At 37.5% G+C, this 17,905-nt stretch overlaps 1 protein-coding gene and 1 non-coding gene across 2 annotated transcripts; one reads left to right on the top strand and one right to left on the bottom strand.

The window, feature by feature from the left end:
• The first annotated feature begins 2,629 nt into the window (after positions 1-2,629).
• Positions 2,630-5,796, top strand: LOC101294209. Its single transcript, XR_183735.1, has 2 exons — positions 2,630-2,884; positions 5,087-5,796. It is a non-coding gene; the product is annotated as an uncharacterized LOC101294209 (transcript).
• Positions 5,797-10,995: 5,199 nt separating this feature from the next.
• LOC101293923 (cyclin-dependent kinase C-1-like) lies at positions 10,996-16,133 on the bottom strand. Its single transcript, XM_004288146.1, has 12 exons — positions 16,008-16,133; positions 14,969-15,050; positions 14,750-14,840; positions 14,612-14,641; positions 14,362-14,471; positions 14,171-14,243; positions 13,909-14,029; positions 13,702-13,819; positions 12,930-13,069; positions 12,733-12,790; positions 12,230-12,300; positions 10,996-11,837 (listed from the first exon to the last, which is right to left on the bottom strand). The coding sequence occupies exons 1-12, from the start codon at positions 16,115-16,117 to the stop codon at positions 11,360-11,362; spliced, it is 1,482 nt and encodes a 493-aa protein (XP_004288194.1). The 5' UTR covers positions 16,118-16,133; the 3' UTR covers positions 10,996-11,359.
• Positions 16,134-17,905: the final 1,772 nt, after the last annotated feature.

Raw genomic sequence — 17,905 nt, 5'->3', positions numbered from 1 at the left:
ATATATATACAGTCGGGATCACAAACTGACGTCTGCAAACCCGTAAAAGTGTGGACGTCCCTGCTTTTGCAGCGATCAAGCACCGACGACGTCCCTTCTCTTGCCGGACGGACACTAGAAGCATCCCGGACCTGTTTAAGATGAAGATGAAGGCCATGGAGATCGAAGTTGAAGAACTGGGCGGTAACCTCCACCCAAAACTCAGACAACATCAATCTCGGCTACAAACTGGTATTCAGCGAGTCTGCTGGCAAGAGGAAGCTCACGATCGAGGTCTGGTGTCCGTCTGGGAAGAGAAGGGCCGTCGCCGGCGCTTGATCGCTGCAAAAGCAGGGACGTCCGCACTTTTACGGGTTTGCGGACGTCCTCTTCTGATCTTGTCCGTATGTATATATATATATATACAGTCTCCTTCTAGAGAGGGATCCCTCTTTGAAATTAAAGTGCGGGACTCCTTATTTCGCTTACTTTCAGGTCGTATTTTCACATCTCAACCGTACAATGTCTAAAATAAAGTGTGTAGATCATTCCTGCAAAGTTTCATCAAATTTGAAGATCATTTGGGTACCGAATTAGATTAAACAAATCAACAGAACAAAAGTTGTCCAAACAGAACCGTTCGTGTAAATTACGATTACGGAAGCTCAAATGATCTTCAAATTTGATGAAATTTTGCAGGAATGATCTACACACTGTGTTTTAGACATTATACGGTTGAGATGTGGAAATACGACATGAAAGTAAGCGAAATAAGGAGTCTCCCACTTTAATTTTAAAGAGGGATCCCTCTCTGGAAGGAGACTGTATGTATATATATTTAGTTATATATGAAAGCCCATATATATAACTCAAAGCCTATTAACACATATACCAAGTGAATACATATGAAAGCTAACTTTAAAACTATTTTTCCAATATGGGAGTCTCCGACATTCTCCAACAACAGTTTCTATCGGCAACTTTTATTTTAGAGTTCTTATGATGGTGGTATCGGTTTTTGACTTTTTGTAGACAATAACATGTGAATTCCTTGATTCTAGTTTGCTTCTGTTCGTTTTTTTCCCTCAGGATATTGTTGTTTATTTGGATTATGCATATCCATAAATTTCCAGTTTGAAAACTCACTGATACTTATTTACCTGTTTTTTTAATTAACAGTGAAGGCAATGAATTCAAAATCTGATATGTCTCGAAAATGTATCCATTGCCGGAACAAATCTCGTGCCAAAACGGAGGAGTCTGCTTTTCCAGTGGGATATAGTTAGTTTTCCTTTGTACTTTATTTCTTTTGCAGGAACACGTGCCTGTTCAAAAATTGTCCTTTATATACTGAACTAGTTCTGTTGATAGGAGATCTAGCTTCCTTACAAAGTACAAATTATAATATGTTCATTATTGCTCATTTTCTTTTGTCATCTCGTCTTTACATATTTTTTTAACTTGACAGAGAAACCGAAACCAGACGCACGTAAGAAGGTGCATGAAGTAAAACGTATTTTGCGTGCATCACGAAGAGCTTTCATCCGCCTGTTTCAATAAGAACCGTCAATACCGTCCAACATTTTCTGATCATGTTGCTTACATGCATCTCCTTTCTATGTCGTGGTGTAAACGGTGAGGCGAAGATCAAGGCGTGGAAGGCGCAAAAAGACGTTGTCATAGGCATCAAAAGCGAACACCCTGGGAAAAAAAGAAAAGAAAAAAAAAACTGAAATTCGCGAAGCATACCAGATACAGAGAGAGAGAGAGAGAGAGAGAGAGAGAGAGAGAGAGAGATACCAACCTGGTGAGGGAGATGATCGGCCTCTTGGTTCAATTAAACAGAAAGTAAGAGCTTAATATGACAGAAAATTACATAGACAATATTGTGCGAATAACATTTGTATGATTTAGGGATAGAATGATAGCGAAGCATGACCAGACATCAGACAAACATTTGATTTCTATGGGATCGGCCTACCTTGTGGAGTTGTGGACATCGATGTGATGATATATTAGTTTGCCATATGAGAAATAAGCTCAGTTGTGTAAAACGGAAAGTAGTAGTGGTGGTAAAAAAATTGTGTGTGAAGGGAACGTACAGTAGACTCAGTAGTGGTGATATATATGAAAGTTGAGTTTGATTTGGGTTTGAATTGGTGAGAACAATCTGATATGTATTTGAGTTTGAATGGTCAATTTGATATATATCTAAACATATTAGTGGATATTTATGTATTAGTATAAACTTTATATGTATTTATTAATTATTTATATGTATTTATTAATTATATAAATATAATTGTATCGTAAGGCTTATTCCTCAAGGCTCAAGGCTCAAGGCTCTCCCGACAAAGCCTCACACACGCCTTAGTCTTTTAAAACATTGCGGTGACAGCAGTCTGTTTGGCCTGGATCCATTGAATGATCAGAAGAAGCTGCTGTGACACTTTAAACCGTATTCTCTGTTTAAATTTTAAACCGTTGTAGTGCACTATGTAGTTATCTCTATATATTAAGCGGATAGGGAGGTTTACTGTTCACGTGAACAGTGACGGGCCCTATCCAAAAAAAGACCCATATTCCCGCTCCAAAAAAAGGCCCGTATCTCTTCCCTTTATTAACGTATCTATCTGAACTGTCCAAATTCCTGGCTGCAGTTACAGTTATTGATTCTGCTTCAACATTATACAAGGGTGGAGCTGGGAGGTCAATAGGTCTCCGAGATCTTCTTTGAAACTCCAGCATCAGAAGAAGGTGGCGGAAATACAGTCTGAGGCTGAAATTTTACCTCTCTTCGTTGTCGGGCGACCTCGGCTGATTTGGAAGGTGCACACGAAGCGAAGAGTGCAAAGGAAGAAGGGAAATAAGTTGAAATCGGAGGATCCGGTCGAGTAACCTCCAGGTAAGATTGAATCTTGAGTGCGATTGATTGGGTTTTAAATTCAGTGCATTCAATTCCAGGTGGTGCATACGAGTGTGGGTATGTGGATTTATCTGCGGGTGGTTTGGAATTTAGGTTGGGTTTGTAGGTTATTGTGTGTATTGTGTTCCATTTCTGTCTACATTTTCAAGTTATGTACACCTCTTGGTTTCTAGATTAAATTCATCCCATACCCTTGACGAACACTTGCGTAGAAGAGTTCAGCTACAGGGTCAAGTGGGATAAATAAGATTTATTCTTTGATCAGAATTCAATAGATGAATAATTTTATTATTCATCAATTGGGTTACTCAGGAGCTAGCTAGCAACTCCTAATTAATTGAAGAGGATCTAGCTGATGGAGTTATACACCTGAGGAGAAACTCGGGGTTAAATTTGCTAGATGGGTTTGCATTGGCAGATAAAAAAATGGGACACTTCAATACTGTTTCGCTGATATTGAATGAGGTTTTTGGGGCTTTGAGAGAGGCTTAAACATTTATGGGTTTGTAATGGCAGAGAAAAAGACAAAGACACACCATACTTAAAGTATTAGTTGTCTAAGATTGAATAAGGTATTTGGGACTTACAAATGCTTGAAAATTTATGGATTTGCAACAGCAAAGAAAGAGAGAAAGAAAATGGATATTTAGGTATTTTATGTCTGAGCTTGAATGACGTATCTGCGGCTTAGAGAGGTTTTAAAATTTCTGTACAAACATGAAATTGTTTTACCTTGGTCATCTTATCATATGTGAAGTTTTCATTTTTCTCAAGTATACATGCTGACTGGAATCGTCTACTTAAGATACTTTAGTGCCATTATGCATCACTGTAGTCACTGTTTTATCAAGTTGGATTGCTCCTCTTTTGACTTCTATTCGATTAATTGTTCTTTTTTTCCCCTCACAAAACTATAAGTTCAGAGGCTCTGCATTCTGTTGTTTGTACCAGTTATTGGTGGGTGAAAGAAATTATTCATTATGAGAATTCATATCTCGCATCTATCTGTGTTGTTTGTGTTAGGTATGATATTTTGGAGTTAATGGTTTGGATTGGAACTATATTATACAGATATCAAAGAGGGGAGTGTTTTATTTTTTAGATAAAACGTGGCATATATGTTTCATTTTTACTAATAGTAGCACATAGGCTTTGTATATCAAATACAAAAGTTTATAACAGATGGAAAAGAAACGAATTAAAGAAGTAAAGAAGGGAGTTATGGAGTGATCTGTGGGAAACAAAGTTGCATCTAGACTAGAAAATATTGCAATCTAATGGGTATATGCTGTCAAGCTTCTATACATAAAGATAAAGTTGCATGTGTGTTGTTCAGGTCACTGACTGTCGCAGTTTATTGTAGTTTAGGTAACTCAAAAATTGGGTACTCTCACAAAATTATATGTATATTTGAAGAGATTGAACTATTGCAAACACATCAATATCAAAAGAAAAAGGAAAAAGAAAAGGGAATGAGGAAGATATGAAATTACAAAATCTTATAACAGATTTGACACCGAACGTACAACAATGTGTACCAAAGCATGTATTGATTGTGCTCAACTTGGATATGCTGATCTTCTTCTGTTTTGTTTGTTTTCGAATCGTCAACTTGCATGGTATTGATCTGTTCATGTTCATGTTCATGTATCAGATTCTGTATATGTTCGTTTGTAATGATTCTGAACTTTTTATGAAGATAAGCTTAATAGACAGTGGTGCTCAAGGAAGTTCAAAACATGACCCTGTTGACATTATAATTCAGTGCCTGGGGATTGTTCTATTGTTTTTACTGATGTTCCCCATGTTAGTTTTATTGTTCAGTTTTTCTTATTCTCTTCCTCTGCATTGTAGTTTTAAAATTTTCAAATGCCTTGAGGTACATTACCCATTATGTTTCTTAGGTATTTGTTGTGTCTTAACACGATCATATAAAGATGAGTCTTAAATTCTTTATGAATTTGGTGGCCATATTGTAGACTCTTTCTTTAGTTCCTATATATCTAGATTATGAATGTCACTCTTATATTTAACAGGGATTAAAGGTTCTTGGCTTTGGCTTTCTGAAACTTTATTAGATATCTCCTCATGTTCATATTACGATAACAAATCCGTCAAATTCATGATGCTTATAAATTTATTATGCTTATAATTTTATTATGCTTCTTTTGTCTAATATAGGGTAAGAAAGCGACCGTGCATGCTTCCGTTGCTGAGTTAACCTATAAATGAGTGCGTGAACAACATCAAAGTAGTACTTGATGGTAATCTGATCACAAATAGGGGACTTCCTATAGTCTTCAAAGTTGCATTGGCTATTGTGAGCAAAACTACCATGAGAGAGAAAGAAGGGTTGCAAAAAGCATTGTTTATGAGTACCCTATTCTAACATCACAATTTGGGGATCAAATACAAAGTTTATGAGTACCCATATCTAACTCCCCCAAATCTAATACATTCTTGATTAGATTTTGTATCTATTGTGGTGTTCAATCAGTATTCATATTTGTTGAGTTAGTCAGAGAGGTTATGATATTTCAGATGAAGAACGATACAACGCACTTCCGCACGCACGCGAGCGCGTGTGGGAAGGCTAGTGCTTGTTATTCAAATTCCCCTGTTATTACTCTTTTAATAGCTATTTAACCAGTCTCTCTAAGTGTACTTCTGGCCTATTCTGCTTTCCAAAACTGGGTAGCTTGGTGAAATTGGGAATATTGGTTACGTGTTGGGTACTTGGGTTACATTGCTTGTAATCAGATGTGGTATTTTTCATTAATCTTCCCAGTACATGAAAACAATTGGAAAAACATTTATATTTTTTCGATGTGGATTTGAAACAACATTATTAAGAATCCATTTGTCAATAAATACTGTTTGTATTTCTATTCAAGAACCCATTTGTTTTTCATGAATGGCTAACAGCTCCACCTATTGAATCGACTGAGAAAATTCAGAAACAAAAGAGCCATCCTCTCTCCTTGTAACTCAACCTACACCCCCAGTAGTTTTAGAGGGTAAGAAAGCACCGTCAACATTGATAGAGAAACTGAGCTTTTGCGTTGGTGACTTGGTGGTGGAGTACAATATGTGTTAGGGTTGCTCAAAACTAATTTCATGTATTGTCTGTTTTTGGATTTACTTCTATAAGTTTTGGGTAAGTTATCTTAGTGTATCTAGTATAAGTAAAGATTTATTTTAAACACCAGATTTTGGCCGTGAGTTTATATACCCAGTATGGATCAGGGTAGGGCAAATCCCAAATCCCTCGAGCTAGAGAGTATGATGGACACCGAAGCGGCCGGAAGGAGCAATCCTCGTCGGTTCTGATGAATCCGAACGCATAATCGACGGCGACGAAACTAACTGCGGCAAACATATGGTAATTCATAAAGGTAATAAATATATAATCACATCTCTGGTTTTGTTGTTTATTTGGATTGAAACTTATTGATAATGAACCTCTCAAAATAAATTTAGGGTTTATACTGCAATAGTAGTTGTGTATGCACGTAATGATTCAATGTCGTCTTTTAAATTTCTCTCTCTCTACTATTCCGGTGTGCTTAATGGCTATTGTATTACATGAAATGCTCCGTTCTAGACTCAGAGGTTATATATTGTTTCTACTGACTGCATTAAACTAAATGAAAAGTTGAAAACTATGCTCTTGGATTTTTGAAGAAAACTACAATTAGTTCATGTGATCATTGAATCCAGATTCCTTATTACTCAGGGGAATCCCAAACGTCATGTACAAAGTTACGAAAACGAAAACGAAATGCTCCTCGCTGCACCTGTCCCGGACACCCTTCCAAAATGGCGGCCAAAATTGAGAAGCGTCCTTTACCAAAGGGATATGGTTATGTTCCTTGGCTATCGTTGGGTAGGATACGTCCCTACCATTTAAGTTTTACCAATCAAATTGGTTACATGACTTGTGAGCGTTGTGGTATCAATGGTGACCACTGGGAACCATTTTGCACAAAACCAATCAATGATCCTCCAGAAACAGAAGAAGAAGCTGCCAATCCGCTGTCGTGGAAGTATATATTGGGGAATTTCAATTTAAAAGAATATCTTGAAAAACAGAAACGTAAGCCTCAAGGTATGCTTTTGATCATTTACATTTTTGGTTTGTTGGATGATCGATAACAGTTTCTGGTTTTTGATTTTGATAACTTTTAAAAGATGGCAGTATCATCTTTGTTAGGACAGAAAATCTGTGAATTAGTTCTCAGATTTTTAGTTTGCTTCTGTGGTTCTTCTTTCTTATATTTTTCCTCGGTTATTTTGTTGAATTGGATTATGCGTATCTTACTGGCCAATATCCACCCATAAGTTTTTTGTTTGAACAATTAGTGCGTCAGAGATTGTTTAGTACATAGAATATGTGGATTGATATAGACCTTCACATTACTCAGTTGAATGATAATTTCTTTTTAGTTTTTTCTTTGCAAGAATTATGCATGCGTTGTTTTATGTTGATGAAATCATATACGATGTCATTGTATCCATCTATATCTAACTTCGTTATAAACTATAATATGCTTCTTTAGTCTTTACTGCTTGTTTGCTTTTGTCATCTCATCAATACTTATTTTTATTTTAGCAGGGAAACCAGAAAGAACTTTTGAGAGGGTGGTGAGAACAAATGGCCGTTAGCTTCGAAGTGTTATTTCGCGCTATCTGTGTGGATAAGAAGGCTTACTACCGTGCAAGACATGTCTCGTCTCAGTTGTTCTTTAGCCAGGAAGCTGCTGCTGACACTCACTTGTGGATGTATAACGAACTTCATCCAAAATCCAATCATACTCTCTACTTAAGTTGAAGGAGTGCACTATGTTATGCTTGTTATTGGAACTCTCCTTTTATTACTCTATTTATAGCTATGCAGCATTGCAGCCCTCTCGAAGGTACTTCTCACCCTATTATACTTTCTGAAACTGGGTTGCTTAATTAGTGAAATTGGGAATTCTCTCCCCAATACATGAAAACAATTGGAAGAAAATTATAAATCTAGCACCATCTGTATTTTTCATATATGAACCCTTTTTTGCTTTTGTTTCGATCTCATTCTATAATCATCAATATTTGTTTATTAATTTCATCGTGCTTTTATATTACTTCAGATAATAGACAATCCACGTGCCCCAGCATCGAAAACTCTACTGCATGCTAAGCTTTGCGAACTTTACGTACAGCGTATATAGTTGCAGAGATCTGTTGTATATGTTTCTTCTCTTTAGGGTAGAGCCGTAGAGGAGCATTTCAAGCTGATCAGTTTTTTTTTTATGGCATGTTCAGAAGCTTTTCCAGATATATAGGGCTCTTAAGTACTCGAGAGCAAAAATTTCAATGCTGCACTACCGAAGTTACGAATGCATTACTGTGCAATACTGAATAAGTTTATGTTGATACACTGTTATAAGGTACCCCCGTCCATCTGCACTGCCTTTGACATTAAAAAGTAAAAGCTGTAACAAATATATATGTGATTCTTTGCATGCTCTATATAGTTCTATACACATCTTTCACATTAGACATAAAGGAAAAGAGGGAAGATGGGGGAATCTATACTATTGAAGATGCCCTTACTTCTTACCCTTTCTAATATTATGCAACAACATGCGTTGCATGCCAGTGTTAAAGGTCATTGGGATCAAAGTCTGGAAGACTCGAAAATTTCTTCAAAATCTAACCTCTAAACAACAGTATTCGGTGTACGGTAAAAAGATCTGTATAAAGAAATTGAACCAATGGAATTACTTAATTAATGTATTCAATCACCAAAACCTCAAATGCTTTCTAGGAAATAAAAGACAAATCTCAAAACTCAGATCATGGTAATGTAACAATTTGAGTCTCATATAATATTATGTGTTGCGTTGAAATTAATTTTGGTAATAATAATTCATACAAAAGTATCAGTATCCCCGAACATACATGACAATCAACCCGAGGCAGTAAATAACATCACCAACGGCCTAACCATGGCAAAGAAACTAATTGTTTCTTGCCTGTAGGGAGTAGAAGCAGCCTTCCAGCTCTCACTATTCTTCTTCATGTACACCTTATGAGCATTGTTTTGTAACTTGGGTTGTTTACTATAGCCATCAAGCTTGCCTAGGTATGCAGAACTCTTGTTCTTGGATTCATGACCAGAACCAGTAGAGCACTTGGAGCTAGGTTTATTCTCCTTCAACGCTACTTTTTCTTGATCAGCTTCCTTCGGACGCTGCGTAGAATCAGCAGGTAGTGATGAGAGACATGGACACAGGTGAAGCATGAACCCATCTGATCCATGTTTCTCTCCCTCCTCCAAGTTCAACATGGACGACGATCTTGATGACAATGAGAAGCACCTAGAGAACATGCCAGGGTTCTCCTCCCCTTCTTCAATGTTGTTGGTGCTTCTCGGAGCTCGCTCGCTCCTGCTCCTCCTAAGCAAGCCTTTGAAACTCCACCGCCTCGACAAATTTCCAGTGGACTTGCTCTTCTTGTACTTCACTCCCTCAGGTTTGTCAAGGTTGGATGATGTAGAATCATCATGTTGCTTCATAACCTCCACATGATCATGTTGGCTTTTGTCTAGTGGAACAATTTCGCGGTCCGGGACAGGGAAGACTCTCTTGTCTGATCCATCAGAACCAATTGATGAGCTCTTGGAGCTAATCTTCTTTTCCATCACCACTAATTTTTCTTCGTCAACTTCCTCCGGATTAGTTGGTTTAGAGTTATTAGCAGGTAATATTGGAGTACATGGACACATATAGTGTATAAACCCGTGGCATCCAAGTTGTTCTCCCTCCTTTTCTTCTTCTATGGTGTTGTTGATGTTGTTGGTCCTTGTTGGAGCTCCAAGGCTGTTGCACCTCCGAAGGAAACGTGTAAAGCTCCACCTCCTCGACAATGATCCAAAGGAGTTGCTCTTCTTGTAATGCATCTGTTGGAATACTTCCTCAGCTGGTTTTTTAGCATCCAATGATGGAGGTGAAACATTATCTTTTTTGATAGCCTCGACCTGTTTATCTTGTTCGTTCAATAGAAGAGCAGCGCGGTTAAACACAGGGAAGACATTGTTGTCAGATTCGGGAAGCGAATCAAACTCGAAGTCGTAATCCAGATGGAACTGCACACTTGATTCCTCCATTGATACTCTTGCAGCAGTCTCAGCTAGTGTGTTTGAGCAGTAGCTGCTGAAGCTGGGCTCCCTAGAAACAAGTCCAGGTTCAGAACCTTTGCTTTCCATGTTTTGTGTAGGCTCTTTGCTATGTATGAGAAGAAGCTATATATTCCGAGGGTTCTAGTGTGTTTGAAAACTTACAGTAGGCTTTGTATATATAGAGGAGGTGGTGGAGGTTCTGAGTCCTAATTGTGGAAGGTCCTTACATTAGATTCTTTCCTTAATAACCAAAGGTCCTTACATTAGATTCTTTTAACAAAATTGATACTCGAAGGTACGAATCCTAAAATATTTAGGATTTACATCATAGGTAAGCAAGGCAACATCATTGATAATTGAGTTATTGTCATAGAGACATAGACTCGTATCTAATACATAATAATTCCTATAGAGAACATAAAGCTTAGCCTTACAAATGCATTTCAAAGAAATCAAATTCACAATGATGATTAATTGATTATGGCGTTTGACTTACTTTCAAGATTAGCGAGACGTATTTAATTTGGTGTTTTGATAGACTTATAAAATTGTTTTTTATTTAAATAAAAGACCGGTGGGACTCACAATATCATTAGATAAGATAATGTATCTCTAAATAAAAGAGGATTTGTTATCATGTAAGCACCAAAGCTATAATAGTATAATACAGAGCATTATCAATTTAGCTTGCTTACGGTATGCATGCAGCAGCTGCTGCATAGAGAACTCTTGTTCATCCCATGTTTACTCCTAAACATCATAGGAAATCGTGCTTGTGAGGCTCAGACGGAGGTCCCAGCTCAATTACAAAGGGTCGTGATAGAATTGTATGTAATTATACATATCCAAATAAAACTGGTATAACTGGAGATATCCCCCCTTTTTCCCATGTCCACTTCTTTTTTTTCTTTTTTCTTTTTATCTTCATTCAAAACTGTTAACTGTGCAACAAATCATGACCAACCAACATAGGTATAGTACTCATTGAAAGAAAACCAACATTGCTATAGACCTATAGTTCATTAAAGCAACAAACAATAATCAAGGAAATAGAATATAAGAGAGCTTAAATTTACAACAAAAAAAAACTGCATTGTTATCTACAGTCATGAACGGGTGAGAGTTTACTTCAATTTATCAGTAAATGAAAACTGTCCAAGGTAAAGAGGGAAAACGGATGCCTCTAAATTGAATGATTCACATAAGATTTGGGTCTATGCAAAGAAATCTATATAGCTAAATGTCTTTGTTAGTATAATTTTTGATTCAAGCATCAGTGTTAGTTGTTACTATTGCTGCCGGCCGTACTGTTGACTCCGATTATTGAGACCTCTACCAGGAGCAGGACCTCCATACTGATTAGATTGGGAATAGTTAGGAGGACCAACTCCGTAACCACCTGAAGGACCTCTAGGACCAGAAGCAGGCATACCGCTGCCATTATATTGTGGAGCCCGGCCTTGAGGTGGATATGGCTCATCACTGTATCCTCCAACATGTCCTCCACGGTTGTATGCCCCACTCTGATTCCTAGGAGGGTACATGCTTGGACCTCCAGGAGGTGCATGATGCTTTCCATAGGGGTGGTGACTAGGTCCAGCAGAACATGATGGCTGTGTATCTTTCATTTGATGAGGCTCCGCATGCTGATAGGGAGGCAGTCGACCATGTTGTAATCTTGGTCTCTTGTTTTGTTCTTCAAGTTGTCGCTGTTCCTGCTTCCTTTTCTTTGTTTCAAACTCATGCGATGATTCATACTTGGGCAGGCTGTATGTCAAAGATAACCAAAAAAAGGGATACTATTTTAGTACAAGAGAAGCCTGAAACCATTGACATCTCAGAAACAACAAAAATGCCAAACAAATAATTTTCCGCCTAACTTGCCAAACACCACCCCTCCCCATTCAAAAGAAAAAAAGGGGACTAGCATTAGCCTAATAAAGTTGGTAACGCATGTGATGTTCAAGAATTGCCAAGAAAAATGGTGCTAATTTGAAAAATCCCAAGTACATGAGTTTAAAGAATTCAGAGCAGAAATACAAACTGTTTGAGTATTTTGCTAAATGTAACGATTTGTTCATCAGTGGGTGGACACCTCTCATGAAAAAAATAAACTCAATGGTAACAAACAGACAACTTGATATACCAAATTAACACACCTCTTTGGATCACAGGGCAAAGGATCAACCCAGAAATACTCTGCATCCAGTGCTTGCTTTGCAGACCATCTCTACAAGCAGATAAAAAGGACAAAGTTATAAAAAGCACCCAAAATATTCAAGGACAGTGTCATGCCAGTCTGCTCAATCTGCATCAACGTCCTCAAAATAGCAGCTAACGTGGCTTAAAAGCTTGATTCACAATTAGTGATGTTTCATAGCAGTCGTCATGGTACAAAGATTCCTTCAATAAAGCCTATTGACGCACTTTATGGTCAATTTTTAAAGCTAGAACTCTTCAAACATATACTCAGCTCAAACAATCAGTATTTATTTGAAGTTTCAAATCAAAAGAATGACATCCAACCATGCCAGTGGAGACAAATTTCAGAAGCAAGAAAAAGAATTTTAAATCATTCAAAAGAATACTTAAAAACGCCAATATAATTGATAAATGATATAATTATGGCGGTGAGTTTCTATAAGGCAAACTTGAGTAATACCTGATTTGGATCAAGGGTTAACAAGTGATCCAGAAAATCAAGAGCATGGCTGTCAAAACTGTGATGTAAAAAAGAAAAAAGGGTGAACTCATCAATAGTTTATAGCACACTTTTTTCTTAGTTTTTAATTTTTATCAAATTCTTGTAGCAGGTTATTATTTAAAAGTACTGGAGAAGCTCAACAAAATTTTACTTACCGTCTGAAACGTTCCCTGACTCGCCGCTTCAGGGGCCTTGGTGGCTTGAAATTGTTATAAAAATACAATTTCGAAACACCAGGCCAGTTGGTCTCATCAGGCGATCCACAAAGCTCAAATATCTTGTTCAGTTGGTCAGGCTACAATAAGTACAAAGAAAAAAATATTTAAAAAATAAACCTTGCAAGAACAAAAATGCTGCAGTTCTTTGTTATAGTTTGATACAAGTCCTACACCAAGTCTAAGAATATGAATCAAAAAGTTATACATGATGATATGCAATATTATATTGAGGCCACAAAAATGTCACTAACCACCTCGAGGCCATCATTTCGAGGTCATCCCTTGAAGGCCACGTATATGTTTCAACCAATAAGCACATTAAAACTCTACTGAACTGAACCTACTACATACTACCATTTCATGATTGGCCACCTCAAAAATTTCACTTAAAAAGCAATCCTAAATAATCTTATCCTCTAATATATAACAGCAAGATGCCAATGCTATACGCTGGAAACAGATGCTATAGAACCTGCTTTGTTTACATCCTTAAAGTAGCTTCCCCTGGACAAATGTATAATTTAAATTGCATATAAGATTGGAACTCTAACTCACTAACAGCTTAAAACTGATTTCTTTCAGTAAATTAGAGTCGAAAAAAATTTGACTCGATCCATAATCAACTGAACTAACACCTCATAATGTTTCTGCAACAGTAAATCATCAATTTAATTATCAGTCTGGGAAGATAATATGAGAGGGGTCTTACTTCAGTTCTTCCTTGCAAAATTGGTGCACCATTGAGAAGTTCAGCAAAGATGCAACCAACAGACCACATGTCAACAGCTGGTCCATACTTGGTGGCTCCAAGCAGCAACTCTGGGGGCCTGCTCCAATCAATTCAGTTATTTACTAAGTAAAATAAGATGCTTTAGAAACATGACAATTATCATGGTGAAAGTGAAGTATATCTTACCTGTACCACAAAGTAATAACACGATTTGTAAGCTGTCCTTCATGGTTGGTAGCAAAGGATTTTGCAAGCCCAAAGTCTGCTAGCTTCAATTTTCCCTCATTATCTAACAAAAGATTAGAACCTGCAGCAAAACGTTTTCTTCAGATTTCAGACATTGCCCCAGTTGCAAAAGATTTAATGACCACATCCAACTAAGGACATGACACAATTTATTTTTGGGCCAAATATCCAACCAAGGATATGATATAACTTGATGACTGACCTTTCATGTCGCGATGAAGTACTTGATTAACATGACAGTAATGGAGCCCAGTTAATAACTGCTTCATATAACACTGAGGAAGGAAAGGTGGCAAAATTGTTAGGTACACAGTGTCTATGAAGAATTAAAGATATCCTATGCAAAATTAAGAGAATGCAACAACTTAAGACCAAAAGGAAAAAAAAATACACCTTTATCTGGGGAATTGAAAATCTCACTCCAGGACGATCAGCAAGGCCGGTCAAATCATGATCCATATATTCAAAAACCATATATATGCCACCCTCAAGCTTTTTACTATCTGTAATCGATAACACACATGTCAGAACTATCCACTTGCATGTGATGAGAATTGAGGTACAAGTGACACTCTCAAAGCAGGCCATTGTATGGATCACAGGCATGTAGGAGTAACAGAACTAAAAAAACGGTACTTCTTACCTTGATTCTCTTGATCATTCTTTTCAGGACCTTGAAAGCAGAAACAAATTATTCAAAGTGTTAGCAAAAACCTACATAAATTTTATAAATTTGTAATTGTGATACAAGGTAATTATTGAACATGGGAGAGAAAACTACCTGTGGAAGTTACAATCTCTTTCAGCTTAATAATATTTTCATGATGAAGCTTCTTCAGAAGCTTAATTTCCCGAATTGCCGTAATAGGAAACTGCACAAACAAAGCAAAATTGCAGACAATTATAGTGAGATGTGAAAAGTGTGTGCCTCTGTGAGTGCAAGTTGACTGCAATGTATTTTAATATAGAAATAACAAACACTAATTGAAAGGAAACATACCCCTTCTTTTTCATTATCCATGCGTATCCTTTTCAAAGCAACAATTTCACCAGTTTTGATTTCTCTGGCTTTGAATACTTGGCTGTTCAAACACCCAGGATTGAAAAAGAGAAAGATAGTAAGCATAACCTTTCACTTATTGTTAATTCATAAACTTGTTTCTTCGTTTTGACCCTAAAAAGTGTATCTTTCCTAGAATTTCGCTAACTCTTTTTTTAGTATAATCCTTGACTTCCCCACATAAGGAAATTTTGACAATTTACACAAACTTTATTTTCTTTGTGTTTATTCCATTCAGGAGGTTAAGAAATAGGCTTTCCACTCATATACACACCATAAAAAATGTGACCATCTCCATTGAAAATGATTGACAAAAACAATAAGCAAAGAGCCTCTGATCCAACATTGTAACCAATCATGCAAAAGCAAAGATCACGAATACAGAAGCGATATAAGAACAGAGACCAGAAACCCTTCCCCTCTAATCTTTTCTTTCCCAACTTTTTGCACAAGCCTAATACTAATACTAGCACGAGACACAAATGTATTCCAGAATAAGTATATCAAACATCGGCCGCCTGCCCCAACTCAAAAACCTAGAAAACCTTTGGTTTTGATCAATTAGACAAAACCAATCATGATTGACCAACAGCTACTTTTTTCTACTTTCCTTCAATCTTATCATTGGTTAACAACTATCAAACATTCGATTACGCAACACTCCACTCAACTAATAGAACAACACACATACATATACAGATTAAACACTAATCTCCTCCCACTAAAACAACAAAATTACCTCCACTCTCTCCTTCAATCAACCATTAACTACTATAATTACATAAACATAAGCAGATTATACATCAAAGAATCAACCTTTTAATCCAGTTTAGGGTAAAGATGATATCGAATTGATCACTGCCGCGAATCATTCAGAATTTAATCCCTAGTAGATGCAAAAGGCCAATCTTGAATTGCTTAGGAAAAGAATGAAGAGAGAGAGAGAGAGAGAGAGAGAGAGAGAGAGAGAGAGGCATACCCGTACATGCCGGCACCGATTTGCTTGATTTTCTCGAAGCAATCGGCGCTGCGGGAGCCCCAGGTGGGCAGCTCATCGGTGTTGATCTGCCCAAACGCCGCCGTGGTCATCGATCAGAATCCGAAGAAGAAAGTTGGGAGGGTTTTTGGTTTGGGTAATGTGGCTGTGTCGTTAGGATTTGCCGCTTTTAAACGGGCACACGCGGGCAGGGTTTAGGACATCGCTCTCCAACAATTTTGACATTTTTTTGAAGTAAACCCAAAGTGCCCTCTATGCATTATTATGTAATAACGGGGTTGAGAATTTGGTTAAAGAAAAAAGTGTGATTTTTCGCTAATGTAATAGAGAAGAAAAAGAATTATAGGTGTTAAACGAGTTGGACAAGTTCAAGTACATTACCAAAATCTAGGGGTGGGCATTTCACACCGAAAATACGGTACCGCACCATACCACACTGGCTCAAACCGTAATGCAAACCGCACTTCACACCAGTTCATTATTATGAAATGATGCGTTTTATAAGAACCATCAATGATCACACTATTGTTGTATTTGTAGACTGTGGGTTAGCTATAAATTTCTTAAACCCGAATATGGTTTTCTCAATTGAGTCTTAAAACAACCACAACACCACTTCATTGTCGTCACTGACGAAATCTCCTATTCAACTTAGGCTATCGATGTTCCTGTCACTATCCAAAGTTATCAATTCACGTCATCATTTACGTTATTCATGCGGTCATAGTTTGTGATTTACTTCTCAGGGCTCCATGCCTAAATTCACTTGGATTTGTAGGATGACAATTCCTTGAGAAATTGATGGGATTCATGGCAAATGGGAGATGTCATTTCCTTCAGGGCATCCGAAAGCACCCCACACATGTAGACCATAACTCTCGCATGACTCTTATGACTCTCGCCCACCCTAATATGACATTCAACCCCCTCCTGAAGTACATAGCCTCATTTCATCTTAGGCTAAGTTGTTCACTCTACCAACAAGCCTTCCACTAGTTAGACATATTAACCTCTAGCCTTACCGGTATCCCCATTCGCAGAAAACAAACTCTTGCATGACTCTCATGACTCACGCCCACTCTAATATGACATTCACCCTTCTTAAGTACAGAGTCTCATTTCATCTTTATGCCAAGTTGTTCACTCTACCAATAGGCCTTCCCCCAGTTAGACATATTAACCTCTGGCCTTACTGGTATCCCCATTCACAGAAAACAGAGTTGGAAAATCAAGTCTAGAAAACTCTTAACTATGAAATCATACGACCAATTCGTAGTCCATATTCCTCACCGGTTCTTTTGGTGGGAAAGAAAGAGGGGAGTTGGCATTCTTGCATTGATTACCAAAGATTAAAAGTTTCATCTTGAGGTTAGTCAAAAAAATTGTCCTTACCAAACAAGCCAGAAGCACGTTCAATTGGAAGAGAGTCTTTGCCCATTATATATGTAAGTGCATGGGTGAGTCTACATTGCATCTATGCACGTTCAGCCCTCTAGGGTTGCAGGAAAGAAATCATGCAACTAGAAGTATGGAGGAATAGATAATGAGCATGTTGGATACTTTGGGGCTTGAGGGTGGGACTAGTTCCCTAAATTGTCCACCTCTGAGGAGTTAATATCGTCTGATCCTTTATTTGTTATTAAAAAAAATGGAGATTTATTTAATGTTATTGTGGTCCGTCTGGGTTGAGAGAAACCGAGTAGTATGGAGTGGCTCAGTGTTTTTTCCCTTGTGTATTATTGGTTAGGCCATGAGTCAACTGCCGAAGTACAAAACCTTACATCATATGAAGGCAAGCTACCAAAAAGAGGTTGACTGAAAATTGATAGTTTCTTCCTACAGTAAAACCAAAACTCAACTTAGAAGGGGCTACAAGGAAG

This window comes from Fragaria vesca, linkage group LG1 (genome assembly GCF_000184155.1).
Source record: "Fragaria vesca subsp. vesca linkage group LG1, FraVesHawaii_1.0, whole genome shotgun sequence".
Classification (NCBI taxonomy): Eukaryota; Viridiplantae; Streptophyta; class Magnoliopsida; order Rosales; family Rosaceae; genus Fragaria; species Fragaria vesca.
Note: the sequence above shows the minus strand (reverse complement) of the source record. Positions and strands in the feature narration are given on the sequence as shown.

Bases quoted from the DNA above. Each gene is read 5' to 3' on its own strand.
- LOC101293923 (XM_004288146.1), bottom strand. From the start codon at position 16,117: ATGACCACGGCGGCGTTTGGGCAGATCAACACCGATGAGCTGCCCACC. The intron at 14,030-14,170 runs GTCAGTCATCAA...GTTTTGCTGCAG, and splicing joins ACTTCATCGCGACATGAAAG to GTTCTAATCTTTTGTTAGAT. The intron at 13,070-13,701 runs GTAAGACCCCTC...TACTTATTGTAG, and splicing joins TTTTGCAAGGAAGAACTGAA to CCTGACCAACTGAACAAGAT.